The following is a 27,404-nucleotide window of genomic DNA, read 5'->3' on the forward strand; positions in this document are numbered from 1 at the left end:
GTAACATTGTAAAATGTTGATCGCTTCTCCTACCTTGGCAGTTATCTTTCTACAAGGGCCAACATTGATACCGAAATCCAGCATCGCCTGAGCTCTGCGAGTGTGGTTTTCCTCCTGATTGAAGTGCAGAGTGTTTGAGGAGTGGGACATTCACAGGGAAACCAAAATGTTTGTTTACAAAGCTATTGTTCTGCCAACCTTAATATATGCTTGTGAAACATGGACCACTTATAAACGCCATATCCAACTCCTCGAAAGATTCAATCAATGGTGTTTCCGAAAATTTTTACACATCACTTGGGAAGACAGGCAAACTAATACCAGTCTGCTGGAAGAAGCAAAGTGTTGAAGCAATGATTCTCCAACATCAACTTCCTTGGATTGGTCATGTTGTGTGGATGCCTGATGATCGTCTTCCAAAGCAACTACTCTATACCAAACTTAAAAATGGAAAGCGTAATGCTGGTGGTCAACAAAAGAGGTTTAAAGACTGTCTCAAGGCAAATCTAAACAATGTAGTATAAACACTGACAACTGGGAAACACTGGCCTGCGAGTGCTCCAGTTGGAGACCAGCCTTTACTAAAGGTGTCATGGGCTTTGAAGACACTCAAGCTCAGGACGCAAGGGAGAAATGTGCTAAGGGGAAGGCACACCGTGATCAACTCCCACCCGGAAACCAATGTCCCCAGTGTGGAAGGACATGTTGATCCAGAATTGGCCTCCACAGTCACCTACGGACTCACTGTTAAAACCGTGTCTATGGAAGACAATCTTACTCGGCTACGAGTGATCGCCAAAGAAGAGGAAGAAGGGATTTAAAAACAAAACAGCACTTTTTCCTTTAAAGTCCTCAATCGGGTAATACCTTTATTAGGACCAAGCAATGTGTCATTAAAGAGTTGCAGGCTTTTCATTGTCTTATAAAACTTTTGCAGGTCCAAACAGTAATGAAGGCGGAATCACTTTCTTTCTTTCTCCCCCCCCCCCTCCCCAAACAGGATGCACAATTGCCTTGAGGTCTAGGTTTTCTGTTTCCCATTTCTGGGACGACTGCAGGCGATACGGCGTCACTGTGATCCAATATGTTGGAGAAATGATGCGCTACCTCTGTAATGCACCAAAGGTAAATGAGAGACAGGTTGGGGGGAGGGAGAATGTTGTCAAGAAGCGAAATGGGTTCTCATGTTCAGTACTGAATCCCTTACTGCAGGTGGGTGCATGTCCACCTGCCGTACACCTGATGCTGCAGAAAGCAGGGAGTTCAATGCTCCTCAGTTTGGATGTGTCAATCAGTTGCCATGCTTAGTTTTTGGTGAGCCAAAACCCTGCAGAAAGTGTCAGTTGATGTGATATTTGTGCATTGAATTACAAGGCTATTGAGACCAAAAGGTTTCATGGACCTCCAGGTATAGGGCGGTATATAAATCTAATAATAATAATAATAATAATAATAATAATAATAATAATAATAATAGAGGATGATTGTAATTTAAAGTATGTTGCTTTTGGACTCTGTTATACATCTGCAAATATAACATTTAAGCTCATTTTAAGTTCACTTTACAATTATGACACTAGATGGCGATGGTGAGCTTATGTCAAATTCAATATATTTTTGAAAACTTTTTTTAAAAAAAACATTTTCACAGCATTTTTTATATGTGTCTAGATTCCACCTTTGTTTTACTGTGTCTTGTGTTTCCCCAAAATCATGTGTGACGAGGGTGTGTGATGTAAATCAAATAATCTGAATAAGAGTGGAATAGGGAAGCTCTTTAAGTACCCGCAAGATACAGTTTGGACTCATCCACTTTTGCTTGACCCATATTTTGAACATATTGTGCACCAATTAATTTCTCCAGGTTGGATGGAGAGATTTTTTTGTTGTTCTGCAGCCGTGCTTTGCAAAAAAATATATATTGAATCTTATCTGGTGAATTGAAGCTCAGTTAAGTAAAATCTCTCTTCAGATTTTCTGCACATCTAATGAAATTCATTGGATAGGATCGGATTTTCGCAAGGCATCACCACGGATCAGTGAGAAAAGCTCTCTGACCCAGGGCAGTTAACCGGTACACAATATGATCAAACTACGGCTCAGTCAAAAGTGTGGTTGAGCCCTTTGTCCTATTCTCTACAAGTTGCACCTCTCCATTGTATCTTCTGAACCGGCTGAAGTTTCTGAACCGTCCTCCTAGGCAGCCCCACACTGCAGCAATCTAGTCAGAAACTTACAGGGCACGACAAGGCGTTCTTTTTGTGAAAGTTCGTTAGTGTAACCACTTGGAGCAATTCCTATTCATTGCCATTGAAATGGCTATCCATACAGCTTATAACCACAGTGATCACCTCAGTGTGTTTCTTTCTAGACGGACCGTGACCGAGACCACTGTGTGCGACTGGCAATAGGTAACGGCATGCGTGTGGAAGTCTGGAAGGAGTTCCTGCATCGATTCAAACCTATCCAAATCCACGAATTCTATGGCGCCACAGAGGGGAATGTTGGATTTATTAACTACATCGGGAAGGTTGGAGCCATGGGAAAGACAAACTTCCTCCACAAGGTAATGAGGGCTAAGCAGGAATTTCCAGGGTGTGTTGATCACAAATGTCTAAATAAATAATGTCTTATCTTCTTCTTCTTTGGCGATCACTTGTAGCCGAGTAGGATTGTCTTCCATAAACACAGTTTTAACAGTGAGTACGTAAGTGACTGTGGAGGCCAATTCTGGACCCACACGTCCTTCCACAGTGTTGGGTTGGGTTTTGGGAAGACGCCTGTGCATGAATTTGTTTTATGTGTGTAAATCAGTGCACGCTGATCAACGCACAGTCTTCGCAGTAGGGCTCTGTTCCGATTGCATGAGTAGTCACGATGAACCGGTAGATCCTATCTGCTGCAGCCTTCATCCGCCTTCACAGCCGTGATAACCGCTTGTTATCATCTGCCTGTTCTGCTGTTGAGGACTTCTTGGGTAATTCTTTGTCTCACTTGCTGGATCATCACCTTCTGGTGGTGAGTGGGTTTGCACATTCCTATGACCCTTGTGAGCGAAGCCGTCGGGAATCTCGTACTCGCAACAGGGTCACCCAAGGCGGTAAGATCAAAGGGAAGGAGCTAGACAAAGAATGTCTTATAGAATTCCAAGGTCCCAGTTAAACATCCCCAAACACTCCTCTCTAATTGCACACCTCATCTTCTCGTCTCTTAAAGCTGCCTTCAGTTCTTTCTTCAATAGCCACCTTTTCTGTGTAGACTTTGGCCCTATACTTCAGTCTAGGAATAACCAAAGTGGTATTCTCCAGATATTGGACTGGATTCCTGACTACGGCAGAGCGATAGCTGGTTTTCAACATTGTTATATATCGACAGCTAAACAAATAGCGATATACCGATATATCACAATGTCCGAAATAAGGATGGCACTATGTAGAGGCATTTGCTTCACGGTTTTGCCTGCATCGTGATTTTTGCTGGCACCTGCTCTTGTGATTCGCTGCCTCCTGCGTGAGGTGGGGGAGAGTTGAGTTAACAGAGTTTAATAGGGGCTGTAGGAATCAGGAGAGGCATTGGCTGGCTTCACTGTTTTGCCCACATTGTGATTTTTGCATAGCACACACACACACACACACAATTTGTGGGTTTTTGGGGGGCGGTGTTATTGGGTTGCTGTTTTTATTTTTATTAGGTATTTTGTTGTTTTATAACTTTATTTTATTCTGTGAACTGCCCTGACACCCCCAGGTGTAGGGTGGTATATAAATTCAATAAATAGGACTTCCGGGTTAGCGCCATCGGCAATGGTGGCGTTCCTCTGACTGAGAGGAACCTGCTCCGTGGAATTCGGGTTGTGCCGCTGCGGCGAAGGCAGAGACCCTTTAGAAATCCCAGTCGGGTGAAGCCTGGGAACGTGGGATTCGTCTGACACCAGGAGCGCCCCCCCTACCCACAAGGAAACCCCTTTTCAGGGGTTCTGAAGTGACGTGGGGTGAGCGGTGCTGTGTTTTGAATCAACCGCTATTTTTACGGAGTGAAGCCGCATAGCCGTTGCCGGAGAGCGCTGACTTTTTCTTGTGGACAATTGGATTTGAAACAACAACCCATGCGTAAACGGAAATTGGACTTTTAAAGTATTTATTTTTTAAAAAAAAATTGGCATTGATCGGGGAAGGTCTAAACAGGAAGTCCGCCTCCCCTTTCTGTATATAAACTGAAGCAAAGAACCTGTTAACTAAGGTTGTGAAGATTTTTATGTAAAGGACTTAAATTCCATTGATTGAAATTACCATTAATATTTTCTGTGGAAGCAGGGGAGCCTGCAGGAGAAGGTTAATTTGGGAATTGACGTGCCACTTCCCCAAACCCGGGAGTGGTCTGTGAGAGCCCGCTGATAGTGAATAGATAAGTTTGACAGCTGTCAAATTAGCTGTCAAGATATAAAAGAAGGACTTTGTTTCTATTCTTCATTTTTGATACAATCTACTGTCCGTTTTTTGTTATAATCTTACGTCTAAAGGAAGGAAGGAACTGTTACAATTTAACGTATGGGACCTTTGGGTCCGTGCTAGAAGGAGTGAAAAGAAACCAGAATCCCTCTAGAGGGAGCTTTGGGACATTTTCGTAAGGATGCAGCTGGGAAATTATTTTTGAAGATAAAAACCATGAGAAACTAGTTTTTGACCTTGGACTGGTTAAGGATGGCAGCTGGGAAGGAAATTCAATGTGAGCTGAACAGGACATTTTATCTTTTGGGAAAATTGCAAGCCCAGATAAATTTTATGGCTATGAACGTAGTAATTTTGGAAACAAAGATGGGTACTGGAAAAGAAGTTGACAAGAACTTGGCACAGGAACCTCTTCCAACTGAACAGACTGGAAAATCTGAGAAGGAGAACCTTGTTGTGAGTAAAGAGATGAAAGGGGGAGCCGTAACCCTACGGAAGCAAATGGTGGATTACAACTTCAGGCCTAACATGATGGCAACTAAGAGAAGCAAATTTTTGGAGATGGAAGCCTGGCTCGGTTTAGAAAATGAAAGATGGAGAGATCATCCTATGCGGAGATCAAATGGCCTTTGGGATATAAAGCTGAACCAGGTGGAGGTTGGAGCGTCGGGGGCCTTTGGATTTGGAAAACGTGTGAAACAAGATTTGGAATATTTTACAGGCCCTATCCTTAATTATGGAAGTTTGGTAGGAAAGAACATGATTACCGTTGGGTTGGAGCTCCCCTGAGATTTGGTTTTCAACATCAAAGACTATCAAAAAGAGCAGCAGAGGGGACACAAAAGAGACTTAAGAGCCTCGGATTTCAGATCTCCGGGTTGATGGGTTTCTGAGATTTATGGAACTATTGCTAGGGGCCGAAACCGGGGAGGGGATCTGGGGGATGAAAAATGGGAAATTTAAAGTGTATACCATATAATTTGTTTTGTTTTTCTGTTAAAGAGAGATGGAGAAATTGTGGAATTGAATCTTGCTTTGACCATAGGGGAAATGCTTTAAGAATAAGTACAGATATATAAGTTTTAATGAGAAACAAGATTAAATAAAGTAAAAGGGATGGTTATTTGGTGAAAGAAAGAATGGAAAATTACAGTATATTAAGATAAGATATAAGGATAAAATAAAGGTGAAGGATTTGTTGAAATATCTACATGAATTAGAATACAAAGAGGGGAATTATAGTATGTTAAGATAAATTACTAGGATAAAAACAAAGTTGGAAGGATTTGCTGAAATACCCAAATTGAATTAGAATACAAAAATGGGAGGTGTGAGGAAGTCAAGGAAATAAGTGAATGTAAACAAGTGAGTTTAAGGTTGGATTTGATTTTGATTTTTTCCTTTTTTCCTTTTTTATTTTTTTGATGCATTGTTTTTTCTCTTTTTTTCTCTTCTGTGATTGTTTCTTTTATTCTTTTTTGTAACTTTAAAAATCTCAATAAAAATTTATTTAATATATATATATATATAAATTCAATAAATAAATAAAAAATATTGTCAGGTCAAAAATTACAAAGCCAATATCACAATATGGACTTAAAACCAGTTTTTTACAATATATTGATATATCGCTTGGCCCTGTTCCTGGCCATTGGTAATGACAGCTGTGGAGGCCCCCCAGTTTGGCTACGCCTGCCTTATTCCCCCTTTCCTAATGAAACTAAATCTAAGCAAATGTAGAGAAAACAAGTGTGTGTTCTTCCTGATTATCCGGCCTCCATCTCCTTCCCTTCCCTCCCTTAACTCCCCTGTGTCAAATTTGAGATGGTTATCCCCTGTAGAGAGGGACACATCTTCTTGTACTCCAAAAAAGTCTTTAGGATATATAGTTTATTTACACATACACACAACCTGTGCCTATGATGGAGAGGCTTGCAGCAAAAAGGTCTTGCTTCTCCAATGGCTACAGGTTTGGATTCCAGCAGAAATCAAGCATGGCTCTGTCTCACAGCTGCCCAGCTGCTTCTACTTCAGACACACCTCAACTTGGGCTTTTTGTCTTTCTAAATAACGATTAGTTGAGGGAGAGCAATCCACCCATTTTCTCTCTGGCACAGAGCCACTTCCCTTGTTACCTTAATGACCCATATTTAGGTTGCCATTACCAGGAAACTTGCCTGGCTATTCCAGCAGTTGAATCCTTGATAGATCCAGGAACTAGAAGGGACTCAGGCATATAGCCTGCCCCACCCACCCCACTTGCCAATTCACAACAATAGTAATTTGTGACAGCCACAGGTGTCTTTCATGAAAATAAAGCTGACAGATATGTAACGCTTGGGACGCTGTGTGCATTTCGCATGGCTGACTTGTGCAGCACAATGTACAGCACAATGATACAGAGCAGGATAGTTTGGTAGCTCCGCAGGTACAGCTGGAACACAATCTATGCGAAAAAGAACCATTTTATTTGCCTCTTTCCTCAGGGCAGGTGCGGTTGCAGTTGCGGAATACAAGCAAGCAAAGTCATGAGTCTTCCCATGTTTCCAAGGCACTGTGAGAGCAGCTATAGCGTTCTCCCCATAAGTGCGGCAAATCAGAGTTGGCAACCTTTCAGATCAGGGTGGGGAAGAGGAGAGGCGCTGCGCAGAGAGGGAGAACTGCACAGCGCCCCTTCAGCGAAGCTGGAGAAGGAACAGAAGGAGACCCTTCTGTTCCTCCTCCGGCTTCGCATGACAGGCGCGTCGCTGAAGGGACGCTGCGCAGCTCTACCTCTCCGTGCAGCGCCATTCACGCCATAAGATGCACTCATATTTCCCCTTACTTTTTAGGAGGAAAAAAGTGTGTCTTATGGAGCGAAAAATACGGTATATTCTATTCTTTAAAACCCCAAGATTCTGTGGAACAAAGTTCACCAGGGCCATCTTAACCATATGCAGTGCTGGGGTGCAAAGATCCGCCCGGCGCCCCCCACCCCAGGTTGCCAAGAGTTGTTGACCTTTTTAAGGGGGGGGGACCACAAAAGTTGTTGATCTTTTTTTTTTAGGAAAGGTTCTCCAGAGTTGTCAACTTTTTTTAGGGAGCTGACACCATGTGCTTATCTCTGCTCCAGAAAAGAAAACAGGAAACAGGTGCCTGGGACTGCAAAGAGGAAGGAAACGGACCGTGTGGGGAGCGGGTTTTAAATCCACACTCATGGGCTCAAAAAAAAAAAAAAGAAATTCCCCCTTAAACGCTGCTAATAGAATCTCCTAGCATTGCAGTGGGTTGGACTAGATAGCCCTTGGGACACCTTCCAACTCTACAATTCTGTGATTGAAGTCGGACTTCTATGATTCTACGCTTCCCCTGCAGCTGCATCAAAGTTTTTAAAAAAGAATTAAAGTCGGGAGATCCCATCGTGTCTATTCTGGTTTGCTTCCCTGGCTGCCTTCGCTGCCTCCCACTGTGAGAAAGGGGCCACTTCTTCTCCAGGAACACCTCCTCCCCCAGCAGGTGGGGGCAACACGTTTTGGCACGTCCCTCGTCCTTCTCCCCCCCCCCCCCCCCCGCCTCGCCTTCTGGGTTCCCTCGCTCCCTCCCCTGGCCGTTTCTGCGGAGGCTTAGGATCACTCTCCTCCCGAGGAGGCTTGGGAGGCAAGCTGCACGCCCGCCAGCCATGTTTGACGGGGCGCAGCTGGCGGGCATGCAGGGAAAGGGGGACTGCCACAAAGCCGCGCAGCTCCCCCACTCGCTGGGGCGCCCCTGAGAGGCCAGCGCCCTGGCGCAACGAACCACTAAGCCGTATGGGAAAGACGGCTCTGAGGTTAACCCTACTTAGTGCTTTTCTCAGGGGGTACTGAAGGGTACACAGTACCAGCAGCTCTTTGGGTTTTTTTGTTGAAAAGTGTGGCACCTATGTAACAATTTCATGTTGAGTATCAGCAAAGATTTTCTAGGGGGGAAAGCACTGTCCATACTGTTTGCTAGATGCAGGTGGTGCTGTTGTCTAACCACTGAGCCTCTTGGGTTTGCCGATTGGAAGGTTGGTGGTTTGAATCCCCACAATGGAGTGAGCTCCCTTTGCTCTGTCCCAGCTCCTGCCTACCTAACAGTTCGAAAGCACGCCAGTGCAAGTGGATAAATAGGTACTGTTGTGGCGGGAAGGTAAACGGCGTTTCCATGCGCTCTAGTTTCCATCACGGTGTTCCATTGTATCAGAAGCTGTTTAGTCCTGCTGGCCACATGACCCGGAAAGCTGTCTGTGGACAAACACCGGCTCCCTCGGCCTGAAAGCGAGATGAGTGCCGCAACCCCAGAGTCACCTTTGACTGGTCTTAACCATCCAGGAGTCCTTTACCATTATCTTACCTTTACTGTTTGCTGGGATCCTGGCACCATTGGTGCCTTCTTAGTCTTAATCACCTTTTGGCTGGGGATGAGAGATTTTCTTCCGTTCCTTTCCTTTATTGTTATTCTGGTTCAAGGGCTTCAGCCCCCTCGTGTGGTTTTACCCGACTGGAGTATCCTGTCCTGTACTATGATAATGCCTGCTCTTTTCATGGATGGAGGATGGAGAGATATGGGTATTTTTAAAATGGGGTGTGGGGGCTGCTTCTAGAAACCTTTGACCTTTGCCTGGCTGGAATGCAGCCTTGTGTGTCCCACGAGATATTCCGAGATGAGGGCTTTTGTCCTTTGAAGAGTTGTGCAATAAACAAGAACCCTGGAGGTGAAGCTGTTCTTGGAATGTCTGACACAGGGATGGGGTAAAACATCACCCCATGCCATGTCTGTTTGAGATGCAGGGCTTAAGTCACAGGAGTCCTACGAGAGAGAGAGAGAGAGAGAGAGAGAAAGAGAAGAAAATAACCATTGAGCCAAACTTGGCCCTGCATCATGATGTTGTTAAATCATGTTTTGGCACCTGGGACTTCTCAGTGCATTAAAAAATTTTTTTTGATCAAGCACATTTCACAATAAAGCGTTTCAAAGTGTGCCAGAAAATATTCCTAATTAAGACAGTCATACCTCATGTTATGTTTGCTTCATGATATGTTTTTTCAGGTTGTGTCCTGCAGCGACTCGGAAGTACTGGAAAGGGTTACTTCCAGGTTTCGCCACTTGTGCATGCACAGATGCACAAAATGACACCACACGCATGCACAGAAGTGGCGAATTGCAACCTGAGTGTGCACAGATGCACCACTGCGGATTGCGTTCTATTAATGTTGTGAATGGGCCTCCGGAACGGATCCCGTTCGCAACCAGAGGTACCACTGTATATGAATTTAGCAACAGGAAAACGCCAGCCAATTCAATATGGATGGATCGGGGGGGGGGGGGGAGATAAGGCAAGACAGCTGCAAAGTTAGAGAACTCCTTTCTCTGTTACATTATATCCTGTCTTGTAAATGCTGCCATCATAATTCCCTCTATTGCTGATGTTCAGGCTGCCAGTGCCATTGGTTATGTTGCTAAAATGTCAGCCCCACATAGAAGAGGGAAGGTGTCACTATCTTGGGGAAATTGAGAGCAGTGACTGGAATCCTGAACAGGGAGCAACCCATGCTGCAACATTTTGTTGTGGATCCTACTTGTCTACACAGTCGTACCTTGGTTTTCAAACAGCTTAATTCTCGAACATTTTGGCTCCCAAACGACACAAATCCGGAAGTGACTGTTCCGGTTTGCAAACTATTTTTGGAAGGCGAATATCTGACGGGACTTCCACAGCTTCTGATTGGAGCTTCCTGCAGCCAATCAGAAGATGTGCCTTGGTTTCCGTTCCGGAACGGATTCTGTTCGACTTCCAGGGTACGACTGTAGTAATAGTAAACTCAATTTTCTAAGTGTGGTTCCTTCTGAAGCCAAAGTAGCAGTACTCACACAAAAAAGGAAGATGTATCAGCAGGTTCCCAGGAACTCCAAGGTTTGTAGAAGTACAAAAAAAGAGAAAAAAATTGGGGGGGGGGAGAGGGCTCTGCATACTCTTCGGGCAGAGAATTATGACAGGTTGTTTTTGAGAGTGGAGTAGGGAGAAACCAGCAGGGAGAAGGAATGGAATGCAATGCCCTGAAAAAGGGCATGGCTGGCTGGATGCCTAAACTTCATGATGCAACATTTTGCTGGAGTGTCCGCTCAGATAAACTAAAATCAAAGAGGAGGTTCCAAAGTCCAGGTCAACAAAATGAAAAATCTGCTGACACCCACAAGCTTTATATAACTGTGTTATATATCCATTCAGTCCTGAACTTTGAACTATTTTCAATTGAAAACCTTACAGTGATTTAATACCTCAATTGAAAAGCAAATAAATGTGCATAAGGTGACTTAGTTTAATAATCACCCCTCCCAAGAGAAACTCTGGGAACTGTAGTTCTGTGAGTGGTGGCATGCGACTAGGTTCCTCTTAAAGAATAATCCCCAGCACTCTCACCAAACTAGAATTCCTAGAGGAGAGGAGGGGAGCCATGATAGCTAAAGTGACGTAGGCTTGTAGAAAGATCCAAGAGCTTTCCCAGGTGGCATCTTGAGGGATGTTTTTGAGAGAAAGGCAGAAAACGCAGCTTTACCCAACACCGGCCAGAGATGTTGAGCGCACCTTTGCCCAGTTTAGCAAAAGCAGTTACTCTCCCTTTGGCTTCTTGGTTTCAGAAAATAATGCCAACATACCACATTTTTCTGTGTATAACATGCCCCTGTGTATAAGACACTATTTTGGGGGACTCAAAATTAAGAAAATGGGGGGGAGATGGTCCAGAGTTGTTGAGGTTTTTTGGGGGGAGGATTGATCAGAGTTGTGGAGATTTTTAGGGGGTGGGGATTGCAGTAAATCACTAACCCAGAAAATCACTCTCATCGCTGAAGCCTGCAAGTATCTGCCTGCTTGCAAACAGCAGCCGGCATTCAAACGCCCAATTGCCGCAGCGGCAGCCGATCCACAGCAGCCCTTGCCGCAGCAACCAATCTCCTGCCCAATTAACACTGCAGCAGCCAATCCAAAGCAGCCCTTGCCTCAGCCACCAATCACCCACCAGATTGCCACTGACAAGCTGCAGCACGCGGCTGCAACCAATCGCTCATCCCCCCTATGCACTATCGGTGTATAAGACGCACCCTGTTTTTAGACCTTATTTTACAGAACGAAAAGGTCGTCTTATACATGGGAAAGTATGGTGTTTCACATCTGGCAACCAATATTGCCTTTTGGTTTCAGAAAGTTCATGGGTAGACGAGTCTAAAAAGCGCAGGACACAAACTAAGCTTTCCTACCACACTCCTTGGGGGAAGTTGGTGTTGCTGGTCGAAGGAGCTCGAGGTGTTTCTTTCCGGATCTGTGCAACCCTCATTTTCTAGGGGCAGTGCTGAGGAGAGCAGCGGTGACAAGGAGGAGAAGCCACAGTCCAGGTGCCAAGGAACTGGCTCTGGCCTGGGGGCCCCTGGTTATCTTTGCTTGAGGTCAATGATCCTAGCTGTGGTTCCAGGGCGTTGGACTCAATGACCCTTTGAGGCAATGACCCTGTAGAGTAGTTCTATGGTTCCATAAAATGCTTTATGATCCTGGTGTTATAACATGCTTGCCTTGAATTTACACCTTATCCTCTCATGCTTCCCTTTCTATCTGTTCTACTTTAGAAACTGGCAAAATTTGAACTGATTCAATATAACGTTGACCAGGATGAGCCGGTGAGGGACGAGAAAGGATAATGCATCCCAGTGGCCACAGCTAATAAAATAAGCGTACATTTACATCCGCACCATAGGTTTAAAGCACTCTTATGCCACGGCTTGCCCCCAAAGAATTGCGGGAACTGTAGTTTTGCAAGGGTGCAAAACTGTAGCTCTGTATGGGGTCTCCTAACATTTCTCAGCACTCTTCACTTCAGAATTTTGGTTTCTCACTTCAGTGTGTGTGTGTGTGTGTGTGTGTGTGTGTGTGTGTGTGTCCAGCATCACATACAAGCACTAATTTTACATTTGAATTGCCCAGTCCACAAAACTCTTAGGCGCTTTACGGGAAGATTTTTTTTTTTTAAGATTGTCTATAGAATTTCTGGAATGTCTTTTTCCCATAGAGAACTCAAGGTGAATTACAAATGATTAAATATAAAATACGTGGGGCTACCTTTGAAAGTGACCCTGAAACTACAATTAATCCAGAATGCAGCAGCTAGACTGGGGACTGGGAGTGGCTGCTGAGGCCATATAACACCGGTCCTGAAAGGCCTACATTGGCTCCCAGTACATTTCTGAACACAGTTCAAAGTGTTGGTGCTGACTTTTAATGCCCTAAACGGCTTCAGCCCAGTATACCTGAAGGGGTGTCTCCACCCTTAGTGCTCAGCCTGGACACTGAGGTCCTTCTTCAAGGGTCTTCTGGTGGTTCCTTCGCTGCGAGAAGTAAGGTTACAGGGAACCAGGCAGAGAGCCTTCTTGGTAGTGGCACCTGCCTTGTGGAATGCCCTCTCATCACATGTCAAGGAAATAAACAACTATCTGACTTTTAGAAGAAATCTGAAAGAACATTCGAAATGCATTCTTTCCCTAAAAGAACTCTGGGTATTGTAGTTAGTTGGGGGATGCTGGGAATGGTAGCTCCGTGAGGGGTAAACTTCAAGGGGAAGGCATGCAAAGCTACCTTTTCCATTCAGCTCCTGTACTCTAAAAACATTGTCCTTTATGAGTGAAATTGTTTAGAGTAGTCTGGTCCAGTCAATTTCACCACTCTATTGATTTGTTATGGGGCATGGGGAAATAGGACGGAATTACCAAGGTTCTCCTTCCTTCCCTTCCAAGGCGAGACAGGATTACTGGTGGCCAAGATCACTAGCCATACCCCGTTCTCTGGCTACGCAGGAGACCAACAGAAGTCGGAGAAGAAGATTCTCCGGGATGTTTTTACCAAAGGAGACTGCTACTTCAACAGTGGTGACCTCCTGATGCAAGACCATGATGGCTTTCTATATTTTCAGGACCGGGTAGGAGACACTTTCCGGTGAGTCCCACCTCTCCAGGTGGGGTAGGATCTGCTGCACTTGGTCTCGTGGAGTGTGAGGTTGCAGTTTCAGATGATATACACTGTATTTTTCCATGTATAAGACACCCCCATGTATAAGATGCCCTCTTTTTGGGGGGGGGACTCCAAATTAAGAAAACACCCCTCAGCACTACCCGTGTATGAGACGAGCCCCAATTTTAAACCCAATTTTTTGGTTAAAAACCCCTAGTCTTATACACGGAAAAATATGGTATATCTGTTGTTGGCATTATGCAAATTTATGCAAGGTATATTAGTGCAAATTTATGCAAGGTATATTTAGAAGCAGGGGTAGTAAAATGTCTCGGGGACAGGCCCCTGACACAAGCCTGCATGAAATTTGCATTTGCTCATTTATATTCATAGACGGAAATTTCTGCATGGCTGCGGTCTCACTGCCCCTTTGCTTTGCAATATACCCGGCAGCCCTCAAAGCAAATGGTTGAGGGGAAAACAACAGGAGATCTGGCTGTCGGTGCAAAAAGACCCACAATTAGATTTTCAGGGTTTGTCCTTGCCTCTGTTTGCTCCGCTTCTGCCTGCTTCTACCCCTTGCAGAAACTCGATCTTTAGCACCAAATGCAACTGGATTTTCCATGATTGCTGTTTATTCCAATTTATCACTAAAGAGTGGGTTTTCCAGGGGGAAATGACAGGGCAAAGGCAAAATCACTCCAACCCAAGCCCAGAAAGCATGGCACAAGTGGAAAACTGCTGAGCCCTGTGCTTTCAAGTGGAAGTGTGGACGAGCCCTTGGCAAACACCTCAGGAAGAAAGATGACAGAAACACATGTACTGTAAATGTCCTTATTCTGTACAGAGATCATTCGTATTGTGATGTTGAAAGGAGGCAGGAAAACAAGCAATGTGCCAGGAAGTTTCTGGTTCTGATCTGCAATGAACACTGTCAGATTGTTGCTGAGACCCACACCTCATGTAAAGCCCCACTGTTGATCCTGGGAGCCTCCTTAGTGGGGTAGGAGAGCTGAAAAGAATGCCAGTATATTTCACATCTGGCAACCAATGAACCCCTTTGGTTTCAGATAGTACATGGGTAGACAAATCTAAAATGCCTGGGACACAAATTTTCACGGCCCTCTAGCAACTATTACCAGAAGTAATGTATTTAGCATTAGCAAAATACACACCAGGAGATTTAGTTTGGTCCAAATCAAGTATAAACTTCCAGAGTGAACATTAAATACATCAGTTCTGGTAAATGAGCTGCCGCAGCCACAAGAAGAGTCTGGAAATTTGGGTCCTGGATTTTTGACTCATCTTCCCATGTCGTATCTGAAACCAAAGGGGCACATTGGTTGCTGGATGTGAATTCCCCACCCCCACCCCAGCTCTCCTACCCCACTACCTGGTCCTATTCTTCCTCCTTCTCGCTGTTGCTGCTTGCGCTCTTGCTGACTCTGAGCTAGCAGAAGGTGTAGGAAGAAGCAGGGATGTGTGCCTGCTTTGGTTTATTCCGCTGTTTTATTATGGGGCTTAAATGGACAGACATTGAGGGGCGAGCACACAGGAGTGTGCCAACTCTGCCCCCACCTTCCTGCCACCCCCCACAGATTTAAAGATTATGGCACAATATTGTACACAAAGCACTTTGAACACTCAAGAGCGGGAAAGAAATGCTGTGGTAGTTGCTCTTAACATAATAGGCATACTCTTCTCCCCAAATGGTAACTGTTCCCCTCTCTCTGCAGCTGGAAAGGGGAGAATGTGGCCACCACGGAGGTTGAGACGACCTTGGCAACGCTGGAGTCGGTTCAGGAAGCCAGTGTTTACGGAGTGCCGGTGCCAGGTGGGTCCTGAAGTGCCATTCTTAAATGCAACTTTGGGCAACCAGAGTTAGCATCTGTGGCATCAGGAGATCGGCTCCACAGCAGCAGGCTAAGGGAAGAGGTATTGAGGATAGTCCATTGTACCCGCCATCTTTGGACACTGGCACCATTTCCAGTCATGGTTTGAAGTGCCTGTGAGTACACAAAGTGCCTATTGTACACAAAGTGCCTATTGTACACAAAGCACTTTGAACACTCAAGAGCGGGAAAGAAATGCTGTGGTAGTTGCTCTTAACATAATAGGCATGCTCTTCTCTCCAAGTGGTAACTGTTCCCCCCTCTCTCTTTTTTTTAATAGATTTTTATTAAGATTTTAAAAGTTACATGAATAAAAAAATAACAAAAAACACCCAGTTAAACAAAAAAGAAAAGAAAACAATACATAAAAACAAGTCATATCAAAGAAAAAAAGAAAAAAGGATAACAGACAAAAAAGAAAAAAATGCATACAATAAAAAAAGAACAAATCAAACCTTCACATAACTTTCTTTCTTTAGCTTATTTCCTTGACCTACTCACACCTCCCCTCTTTGTATTCTAGTTCAGTTAGATATTTCAGCAAATCCTTCATCTTTGTTTTTATCCTAATAATTTATCTTAATATACTGTAATTTTACATTCTCTTCTTTCACCAATTAACCATCCATTTTTACTTTATTTAATCTTATTTCTCATTAAAACTAATATATTTGAACCTAATCTCTTAAGACATTTCCCCTAGGGTCATAAAAATTTCATTCCACTATTTTTCCATCTCTCATTAATTTTTTTTAAAATCTCCATATATACACTTTAAATTCCCAATTTTCTTCCACCGTCTCTCCTCCCCGGTCTCGGCCCCTGCCGTCAGTTCCATCAACCTCCAACAGTCCATCAACCTGGAGATCTTATATCCGAGGCTCATAACTCTTCTTCATGTCCCATCTGCCGATCTTCTTGATAATCTTTGGTGCTAAAAAGCAGATCTTGGGGGAGCTCCAACCCAACAATGCTTATATTCCTTCTTAACAGGTCTGCCAGATTTCCATAGTTAAGGCTAGGGCCCATAAAGTATTCCAAATCTTGTTTCACAATTCTTCCAAGTCCAAAGGCCCCAAAAGCTCCAATCTCCTCCTGGCTCAAATTCATATCCCAAAAGTCATTTGATCCCTGCATAAGGGGATCTCTCCACCTTTCCTTTTCCAGATCAGGCCAGGCTCCCATCTTCAAAAACTGGCTTCTCCTAATTACAGTCATATAAGGCCTCAACTTGTAATCCTCCATTTGCCTCTGTAGGGTTAAGGCTCCCCCTTGTAATGCTTTATACTCAGCAACAACAACTTTCTCCTTCTCTGATTCATCAATTTGTTCAGTTAAGAAAGATTCCTGTGCCGGGTTCTTGTCAACTTCTATGCTGATGCCCACTTTTGTTCCCAAAATATCAATATTAGTAGCCATGACATCTATCTGTTTATGCAGCTTTCCCAACAGATAAATTGTCCTATTCAGTACAGACGCTACTTCTTCCTTAGCCGACATTCTTAAGATGTTCAAGGTCAGAACTGGTTTCTCACAGTCTTTATCTTAAGACCAATTTCCCAGCTGCACTCTTGTAACAATGTCCCAAAACTCCCTCTAGAGGAAGACAGTCTCCATTTGTCAATCCTTTCTAGTACAATTCCAGAAGTAAATTAGTAACAGTTTCCAGTTACCTTTTCTTCTTTTTAAGCGCAGAAGCGGACAATGGAAACAATGTCTTTCTTTTAGAGCTAGCTGTCAAATTTGTCCTATTTACCGTCGATGGACTTTTTGCAAACCGTTCCCAGGTTCAGAGACGTGATGCTTCGATTTTTAATTTTTCACCTTCTCCTGCAGGTTCACTTGATCTAAATTCCCCCCCCCTCTTCCCCTACTTCCAAGGGGGGTAATAGTTTCAATCAGTGGAGTTTTAATCCTTTGCGTAAGACTTTCCAAGACCTTAGTTAGCAACTACTTTGCTTCAGTCTATTTACAGAAAGGGAAGGTGGACTTCCTGTTTGAACCTTCCCCGTCCGGTGCCAAATTAAATTATTTAAAAGCTCAATTTCCCGTTCTACTCACGGGTTGTTGTTTAAAATCCAATTGTCCACAGGAAAAAAGTCAGCACTCTCCGACAGCAGCAATGCGGCTTCGCTCCGTGAAAGAAGCGGTCGATTCAAAGCACCGCGCCTCTCACCCCACGTCGCTCCGGATTCCCGATACCGGGTCTCCCCACGAGTAGGGGGGGCGCAAAAGGTGCCAGCCGAATCCCAGGTTCACATGCTTCTTCCGCCTGTGATTTCTAAGGGTCTCTGCCTTTGCCGTGGCGGTCAGACCCTGTTTTTCACGGAATAAGTTCCTCCCTATCGGACTTCCGGGTTAGCGCCTCCGGCAATGGCAGAGCTCCTCCGATCGGGAGGAACCGGCTCCGTGAAAAACTGTTCCCCTCTCTCTGCAGCTGGAAAGGGGAGAATGTGGCCACCACAGAGGTTGAGATGACCTTGGCAACGCTGGAGTCGGTTCAGGAAGCCAGTGTTTACGGAGTGCTGGTGCCAGGTGGGTCCTGAAGTCCTAAATGCAACTTTGGGCAGCCAGAGTTAGCATCTGGGGCAGCAGAAGATCTGCTTCACAGCAGCAGGCTAAGGGAAGAGGTATTGAGGATAGTCCATTGTACCCACCATCTTTGCACACTGGCACCATTTCCAGTCACGATTTGAAGTCCCTGTGAGTCCCACGGTCTATAGAGCACAAGGTGTCTAAACCAGAGGTGGGGAATCTGTGCTGCTCCAAATGTCACTGGACTCCAGCTCCCATCTGCCCCGGAAGGTATGGCCGGCAGCTCGCCTCTGCTCCCCCTCCACTGAAAAAATGTCCTTCACCCACAATGCTTCCATACTGGGCATTCATTGTGGAATAGCCGCACTTCGTTCTCTCTCCTTATGGTGGATCTGCAGAACGTGCTGAACTGAGATTTAGAATCGCAGAGTTGGAAAGGACCCCAGCGGTCATCTAGTCCAAACCTCTGCAATGCAGGAATCACAGTTAGATCCATTAGGTCAACAGTGTTTATTTTGAAATGCTGCTTTATTTTTATATGCTGCTTCTCCCCTGAAGAGATACAAGACAGTGAATGTAATATGCAACACTTTCACATTGATAGATTGCATCAGCTTGTAACACAAACAAAAAACCTGCCTGGCCACAAATTATACCACTTCTTCTTTTTCCTAATGGCCCGTCTCCCTTTCTATTAGTCCCACATTAATACCGTCAGTGGCGCAAAGAGTGCAAGAGAAGCTGGAAGGCATGTCTCTGGTGACATGTGTAAAATGTGTTTTGCTAGCTACAGTGGGAAGGAAAGCTGGAAAAAACACACATCTGGCAACCAATGGGCCCCTTGGGTTTCAGATAGCACATGATGGACAAATCTACAAAGCCCGCAACACAAATTTTCACGGCCCTCTAGCGGCTATGGTGGCTCATTTGCCAAAAGTAATGCATTTTGCATTAACTCTGGAAGCGCAGACTCGATTCTGACCAAACTAAGCCTCCTAGGGCAAAATATAGATCAGAAGGCTTAGTCTGGTCAGAATCGAGTCTACTCTTCCAGAGTTAACATGAAATACCTCACTTCTGGTTAATGAGCCACCATAGCCACTAGAGGGCCGTGAAAATTTGTGTCCCGGGCTTTTTAGATTCATCTACCCCTGTATTATCTGAAATCAAAGGGGTGCATTGGTTGCCAGATATGAAATACGTTGGGATTCAACAACAGATTTGGGTGGCATGCTTATTTATTGGCACGAAAAAAAGAGAGTCCATAAGGGCTTTGAGAACCACATATTCCGAGGTCCCTTAATTGAGGTCTGGGATAGATACAAAAATCTATTAGAACTTAGAACACCACGCTGGTTTTCACCCTTAGAAGCAAAGAGTATAAAGAGATTAAATATGGGAAGTAAATGGATAACATATGACCAACTGTTATATAAAGAAGGGGAAAAGTGGAAAATAAAACCGTATGAGCAGGTGAAGGAATATGTTTATGACTGGATGCACTATTTCCAAATGAATGAGGTGTTTAAGAAAGACAGTAAAGAACGAGGTTTCATGGATAAAGAATCGTTATTTCAAAGCGAGGTTATAGGTAATGATACGAAAAAATTATCAAAAATGTATAAACTGTTATTGGATTGGAATCTGGTAGATGAAGAAGTTAAGTCGGTAATGATTAGTTGGGCCAAGGATGTGGGCCACAATATACAATTTGAGGAATGGGAAAAATTATGGAAGGAGGGCTTAAAATTCACGGCATGTATGACGTTAAAAGAGAACACGATGAAGATGTTTTATAGATGGTATATGACACCGGTGAAATTGGCGAAGATGTATAAGACATGCAATAGATGCTGGAAGTGTAAGGATAAGGAGGGTACTTTCTATCACATGTGGTGGGGTTGTGGGAAGGTGAAAGACTTCTGGGAGAAAATATACAATGAGTTAAAGAAGATCTTAAAGTATACGTTTAGAAAGGAGCCAGAAGTCTTTTTACTAGGACTAATAGGAAAGGAAATAAAAAAGGAAGACTGCAAATTTTTTAGATATGCAATCACAGCCGCAAGAGTGGTATTGGCCCAGAGATGGAGACAACAGGAAATACCGACCATAGAGGATTGGAGAACAAAATTGTTAGAATACGCAGAGTTAGATAAATTGACAGGAAAGATTAGATACTTAAGAGACCAAAAATTCATCGGGGACTGGGAGAAATATGTAGAGTATCTGGAATGCTTAAGTAAAGGAAAGATGACGCTTAAGGGATTTAAAGAAGCACTGTAAAAAAGTAATAAGTATTGATCAAAGGGAATAGGAGGAAAAGAGATAAATAATGTCAATACAAGATTGAGGAATGCGTAATGAAAGTGATGAATACGGATGATTTACGGGACAGCTGAGGGAAGTTTGAAAGAAAATGTAGTGATGAAAATGATGTGAAACTACTGTATATATATATATTATTTTTCGTTGTTGTTGTCGTTTGTCTTGTTTTATGTTTAATAATAAAAATTATATGAGAAAAAAAAAAAAGATTGCATCAGCTTGTAACACAAACAAAAAACCTGCCTGGCCACAAATTATACCACTTCTTCTTTTTCCTAATGGCCCGTCTCCCTTTCTATTAGTCCCACATTAATACCGTCAGTGGCGCAAAGAGTGCAAGAGAAGCTGGAAGGCATGTCTCTGGTGACATGTGTAAAATGTGTTTTGCTAGCTACAGTGGGAAGGAAAGCTGGAAAAAACACACATCTGGCAACCAATGGGCCCCTTGGGTTTCAGATAGCACATGGTAGACAAATCTACAAAGCCCGCAACACAAATTTTCACAGCCCTCTAGCGGCTATGGTGGCTCATTTGCCAAAAGTAATGCATTTTGCATTAACTCTGGAAGCGCAGACTCGATTCTGACCAAACTAAGCCTCCTAGGGCAAAATATAGATCAGAAGGCTTAGTCTGGTCAGAATCGAGTCTACTCTTCCAGAGTTAACATGAAATACCTCACTTCTGGTTAATAAGCCACCATAGCCACTAGAGGGCCGTGAAAATTTGTGTCCCGGGCTTTTTAGATTCATCTACCCCTGTATTATCTGAAATCAAAGGGGTGCATTGGTTGCCAGATATGAAATACGTTGGCACTATTTCCAGCTTTCCTACTCCACTACTAAGAAGAGCTCCCACAACGATCAGAGCAAAGTCACAAACCATGATATTGCACCACTGGCAGATATGCTAGCACAAATATTTGAGATCAAGATACCAGTTAGGTTAATCTTTCTCTCTAGTCCACATACTGCCTTGTGCTACAGGCAGACATATTCAGATGTAACCCTTTTATCTATTCTGAGTTGTACTGTGGACAATGAAAATGTTTGTGGGAGCAAAAATCCATTCACCTCCCAGGGTGCAAGATGGACTGATCATTTCCCCTCTGATGTGGAGAATGTGGTTATTTGTGACATAGCTAAAAGCCAGAAAGACCAGAACCAACTTCTTTGCTATTTACAACATGATCTCTACTTGGTTGCCAACAAGCAATTTTTACTGTCCCACCGGCAAGCCCAGGCCAGTGGCTATTTACAAGCCTATTTAATTATTTATTTCATGGCATGTATATTGTGCTTTAAAAAAAAGATCATTTCTAAGTGGTGTATGTAAAGATCAGCCACATAAAGTACAATGAAAAATTCATCATAAAACTGAACATGAATCCCAAGCATACGTAAAACCATAACTTCCAGCCTCCCTCTAAATGCAATAAAAGAAAAGCAGCCCGGAAAGCAGGTGTCTAAGCTAGCTTCTGAAATAGCAGAAGGAGATGATAGTAATAATTTCACAACTACAAAATCGATATGCCTAAGGGAGGGTGGAAACATATGAAGAAGGAGAAAAGCAATCTGAAAGAGAAAACTCACTTGTTAAGAAAAAGAATGAGCCATACTGGGTTCTCCATATAGTCTAGGAGTAGGTAAAGGAACAATGTTCACAGAATACAATTTCCCCAAAGCGACATTAGCATGTTTTATTATTTACTGCTGAAGGAGGGTCCGTCCATTTGCACATCCAGGTACAGGACAAATGTCTGCAACTGTTATACGTCTAGAGCAGTTAGTTGTGACAAGTGAAGCACCAGGACACAAGCACTTTTTTTAATGTGATAAGTTTTATATTGCAGCTTCCTGCAACACCCACCCTCTTGTTTGTTGCCTGTCCAGCTTCCATTTTTCTTTCAAATCTAAGAAAATCTGACTTAAAAACAAATAAGAAAATTCCATAGAATAGCTGTGCAATTTTCCCCAGGTGTAGATGGCCTGTAATGCTGCTGTTCTAGCGGGTTATGGCTTGTATAGATTGTTGTAGCCATTTCCTGGCTTATGCCACTCTCCAGTGGGTGCCCAGTCCTAGAGGATATCAAATAGCACAGCACTCCCCAGCAGGGACAGGGTTGCAGATGGAGCACAGTGCAAACAAACCAAGGTCAAGCATGGAGAGTCAGCCAAGGTCCAAAGCAACAACCAGAAGCAACATCAGGCAACAATCCAAGGCTAATAGCGCAGGGAGTTCAGGCAAGCTGCAGGAACTAGAATCAGGAGCCAGAGTCCTGTGCTGTTGCGTGGCGTGGTGAGTTCCCGTCCCCCCCAAGTGGAAATAATGACACAATTATTAAGGTTAATGGGCTAAAAAAGGCCACAACTTTTTATTGGTTACACGTGATGAGTGGTATTGGCTTAGGCATTCGTCCTAACCGCCTATATCTGACTTCAGCCCATCCGCTTGAAGTCTGGGAAGGGTTAACCAACAGTAGAGGGAGTCCTACTGAGCACATCAACTAGGAACTCCCCTGGGGTCACCGATAAGGGGCGTGCCTTGGGCTCTCACCTCCCCAGGCTTGACAGCGCCACACACCCCGGAATCCTTTATTGGACTACCCTTTAATATGCGGGGCAGGTGATGGCATTACCTCCCCTCTTCCATCTACAGAAATATACTAATGCCTAACTGCCAATACCTGGAAAGTTATGACAATTGCTACGAGGTAGGCGAAAACCAAGTGGCTAGTGCCAATTTGCCAAGTGGAAAAATTCCTACCAGGCTCCTCAATGGCAACCAACCAAGGTCCATAGCAAGGTCAAAGAACAAAACCTTATAGGGTAGGAGGGTGGGAAAACCAAACAGCGGATGAGCGTCAAAGAGGGAGATCCCCTGCCGCGTCCTGCCTTTATAGTGCAGGCCACGTCCCCTGAACCAGCTGACTGGCTGGCCAGGGGGTGATGCAGCCAGGAATCCCCCCCAATTGTGTGGGGGCTGGCCTCCACCCACCGCGCGCATGGTGGGGCTGTGAAGCCCGCAACCCCACCTCCTCCGAAGGGCGGAAGTGGCTTTTCCAGCAACTGAAAGGCCCAGGAGACTCTTTACTCATGAGCTGTGTGTTGACTCTGAGTCTGTAGCAGAGGTGCATTTAGGGGAGCGAGACTGGTCCGCCCGCACTGGGCGCTGAATCAAGAGGGTGCCTGTAGCGGCACCACAACAACGACAAACAACAGAAGTGGAGAGGTGAAGGGGTGCCGAATTTTTATGTCACACACATGCTTCAGCCACAGACCTGGATCTTACACACACACACACACACACATTTTCTGTTTTACGATTTAAAATACTCATTTATACATCCTTGACATACCAATGACTTCCCTTCCTCTCTTTCCATCGTTCATTTTACATATGATAAATTCCTGCATATTTTACAGAAACTATACCATTCAGTATTCCATTATTACATGCATCATAACTTATTTGCACTGTTGAATTTATCTTAATGCTGCCAGCGTTTTCAGCTGTACACAGTTATTTCCCATATATTCAGTAAAAGTTTTCCAGTCTTCTCTATGTTCTTCTTGTTCGCTTCTTCTGTATGTTAAATCTGCAAGCTGCGCATATTCTGTCAACTTAAGTTGCCACTCTTCTTTAGTTGGGACTTTGCTCGTTTTCCATTTTGGGGCTAACAAAACACAGGCCGCAGTAGTGGCCTACATAAATTACCTTTTTTGACACCTGAGAATTTCAGTCTGAATTATCCCCAACAGAAAGGACTCTGGGGGTTTTTTCTTGGGGGGGGGGGAGAGTACTTTTAAACATCTTTTTCAGTTTGTCATGGATAATTTCCCAATACACTTTTAGCCTTTTGCAAGTCCACCAGGTATGCAAAAATGTTCCCTCAGACCCAGATCTTTCAATGCTGGTGTTCTTGAGGACTGGGGTGGTGGTGGCTCCCACTCTTCCTTTGATACCACCAAGGGTTTTTCAGCAGGCCTTCCCTGAGAAGAACCCTCAAGGGGATCCTCAGTGCTAGTTCTAAGAGACCCTGCGTGCTCCTCAAAGTCCTTGGAGTTCACCCTCTGAGGACTCTACATTTACCAGGTCAGGACTAGGCATGGCAGTAGAACCATTTCCTTCTCTATTGTCTATTTCCTCTCTAGGAATTAATTCTACTGCTTTAATCCTGAGATGGTGAACCTCCAGATTCTATTGGACTCCAACCCACCAGCCCCAGTCAGCATGGCCAGTGATCAGGGATGACAGGAGCAGCAGCCCAACAACATATGGAGATCCACAGGGCCCCTACTTTAGCCCTCTTCTTTAACACTGCCTTTGGATCCTTTCTTTTTCTCCCTCCGCACACAAAAATAATTGTGTGTGTGTGTGAAGGTGTGTGAAGTGCAGTGGGGGCAGGGAGACGTAGTATTTCACCCTTTCTCACACAAAGAATGGTCCCAGTGAAAACTGTCCCCCTCCAACATTTGGGGCAGAGGAAATGAAGGCTGCACACCTGGCCACAGAGTGTTAGTTTTCTGGAAGCAGAGCTCTGCTTCCGCTTCCAGTTTAAGACAAAACAGCTGTGATGGGGATGCTGCTACATCTGGAAGCCCCCCTAGAAGAAGTCCCCATTGGGGTTGCCTTTTATCCTCGTTTGTGTGCAACGTGTGGCTACGCCCTTAAAATATTCCTCTTTTTGGTTTGTTCCAGGACATGAAAGAAAGATTGGGATGGCATCCATATGCCTGAAGGATGGGCTGCCCTTTGATGGGAAGGAGGTGTATGCCCATGCCAAGGACTGCTTGCCAAACTATGCTATACCTCGCTTCATTCGCATCCAGGTAAGGTGCTGCTCTGTTGCATCACTCTTTAGTCTGTATTATTAATGTTGTTAGCTGTCAGGAGTGAGCCATCAGTAAATCACATGGAGTATGTGAAGTTAACTCTTGGGTACAAAAAACAGGATCTGCGCAGGAGTGCCAGGCCTAATACGCACACCAACTCTTCTTCAGTTGGTCTTGCCTCCATGAGGCAGTGGTGGAGAATGAAGGTCCCTGCCTTCCCATAGCTGTCTATGTCACCTCCTCTTCCAGCAAGATAGATAGATAGATAGATAGATAGATAGATAGATAGATAGATAGATAGAGATAGATAGATAGATAGATAGATAGATAGATAGATAGATAGATAGATAGATATCTTCCAGCAAGCAAAATGAGACTGCGCCTGCATGCCTGTCTCTGCTCCTCCCACTTCATGCCTCTCCTGGTTCTGAGATATTAGTGAGGAAAGGAACGGGTCGCAGCAGGAGGGGGAGACACCTGTGCTTCTTCACCAGCCTGTCCCATCTCTGCTCCTTGGCCTCCCTCCTCTCCTGCTTCTGTTTCTGCCTCTGATTCCAGACTTCTCTCTGCCACCGCCTCTTCCTGCTCACTAAACCCTGTTACCTGTTAGCTCTCAAGAAGCAGGAGAGTTAGGAGGCAGCCAGAGTGTTGCTAGGCAATCAGCAGATAAGCAGAGGACTGAGAGTGTGTCAAGTAGAAGGGGGAAGGCCAGCCTCTCAGTCCCCGTTCTAGGAGAATGGATAAGGTCAGAGGACAACGGATGGGCAAGAGGGGAAGGGCTGGAATTTGACGTCCTTCCTGCTGTGAAAGGGGCGGAGATTCAGACTGACCAACTATTGTCAATGCGAGCAGGCAAGAAGCCGTGCTCTGGATGTATTTTTTATAAATAAACGTAACATAAAACTGTCAGAGAGTCATTACTTCTTATCAGGGCTTGCTTGCCTGCCTGAGATGATTACAGGTGGGGCGCCATTCATACTTCTGTACTCACCCCAGTGCCCTTTTTCACACAGGACATGCTGGAGACCACAGGCATTTTTAAGCAGCTCAAAAGTCAACTGGTGAAGGAAGGATTTGACCCTGTCACCATCAGGGACCCTCTCTTCTTCCTAGATGACTTGGAAAAAAGTTACGTGCCAATGACTCAGCAGATCTTCAGTGCCATTGCAGAGAAGAAACTGAAGCTGTGAACGCCTCTTTAGCTATCCTTAGTAGCACAGGAAACCCAAGAGCAACTAGAGCACTGAACACTTTGGTCTGGGAAGGGCATGCATGCATCTCCATGAATTCTTGAGAATCCTGCACAAGTTAGTTTGGAGGACCTTTTTTTTTTTTTTTTTAAAGGAGTGCCTGGTTTTTCTTTTCCCCTGTAGACTTTGTCCTTCTGTGTTCACACAACACACTTGCTCTGCAATGTATATATTGCAAACTACATACATGAGGCTGTCACCGGGGTCCTCTGCTACCTACCCACTGGAATGTTTTTTGCATGTTGTCACACATTTCCATGTAGCTGTGCACACATGGACAAATGTGGTCCAGGGATTAATGTTAACCTGTGCAGGAAGCAATCTTCGCCAGTTGCCACTTTTGTGTTTGTTGCAGGGAGATATCTGTGTGTCATTTGCAGAGATCTTCCAGGCAATATGTTTGTGGAGCATTCATCCCACCCTATTCATTTTCGCAAAGTTTGTGCAGACATCGCAACAAACAATTGCTATTCTGCAGTTTCCAGTGCATTTCCCTGTCACTTCCCTTACCAAAAGTTTGGGATTTGTGTTTGTTTGTTTGAAGCACACTTGCTGCACAAGATAATCAAATCTGCTTTAATTGCACAACCTCAATTTGCTGGTATAGGATGGAATCCCACCCACAAAATAGCTGCAGTCTGGAATTGGCCGCAATTGATGGCAACACATTTAAATGCTGCCACTTAAATTCAGTGAACCAGCCTCAGAAAGCACAGTGTGGTCTTCATGCTTCTAGGCTGGAACCTCATGAAGGAAACATCACGTTGTCTTCTCATTAGTTTGTGTTCTCCTTTTGTATTTTTATGTTGTGAACCACCTTGTGAACTTCGAATGGATTTAATAAATAATATTAATGATACAACCAGATCATTGCGCATCTGGAACAACAAAAGAACTAGGATCGGTGCTTCATTTCAGTAGGGTTCCAGACATGGCATGGTCTTGGAATGTGGTCCAAAAGTGATGGTTTTCCAGAGATGCCTACCATACACTGACTGCAGGAGCTGTCTAGGGTTTTGGGCAGGTGTCTCTCACAGCCGTATATCTGGAGATTCTGGGGATTAAACCTGAGGCCTTCTGTATGTAAGGCTCTGCCACTGCAGTACAGCCCTTGACCTAGCCATAACCAG

General features: G+C 44.4%; 2 protein-coding genes across 2 annotated transcripts in view; both read left to right on the forward strand.

Moving 5' to 3' along the window:
- The window catches only part of LOC309327451 (long-chain fatty acid transport protein 2-like), a 59,766-nt gene extending 32,630 nt beyond the window's left edge, over positions 1 to 27,136 (forward strand). Inside the window, exons 7-10 of the mRNA XM_081836740.1 lie at positions 13,227 to 13,425; positions 15,177 to 15,274; positions 24,891 to 25,021; positions 26,038 to 27,136. Coding sequence (XP_081692866.1) covers positions 13,227 to 13,425; positions 15,177 to 15,274; positions 24,891 to 25,021; positions 26,038 to 26,214 — 605 coding nt within the window. The 3' untranslated portion in view covers positions 26,215 to 27,136. The remainder of the gene's footprint in view (positions 1 to 13,226; positions 13,426 to 15,176; positions 15,275 to 24,890; positions 25,022 to 26,037) is intronic.
- LOC309327567 (long-chain fatty acid transport protein 2-like) lies at positions 975 to 12,180 on the forward strand. Its single transcript, XM_081836868.1, has 3 exons — positions 975 to 1,125; positions 2,372 to 2,566; positions 12,066 to 12,180. The coding sequence occupies exons 1-3, from the start codon at positions 1,096 to 1,098 to the stop codon at positions 12,135 to 12,137; spliced, it is 297 nt and encodes a 98-aa protein (XP_081692994.1). The 5' UTR covers positions 975 to 1,095; the 3' UTR covers positions 12,138 to 12,180.
- Positions 27,137 to 27,404: the final 268 nt, after the last annotated feature.

The sequence above is a fragment of the Podarcis erhardii genome, assembly GCF_964252035.2.
Source record: "Podarcis erhardii genome assembly, chromosome: 13".
NCBI classification, from domain to species: domain Eukaryota; kingdom Metazoa; phylum Chordata; class Lepidosauria; order Squamata; family Lacertidae; genus Podarcis; species Podarcis erhardii.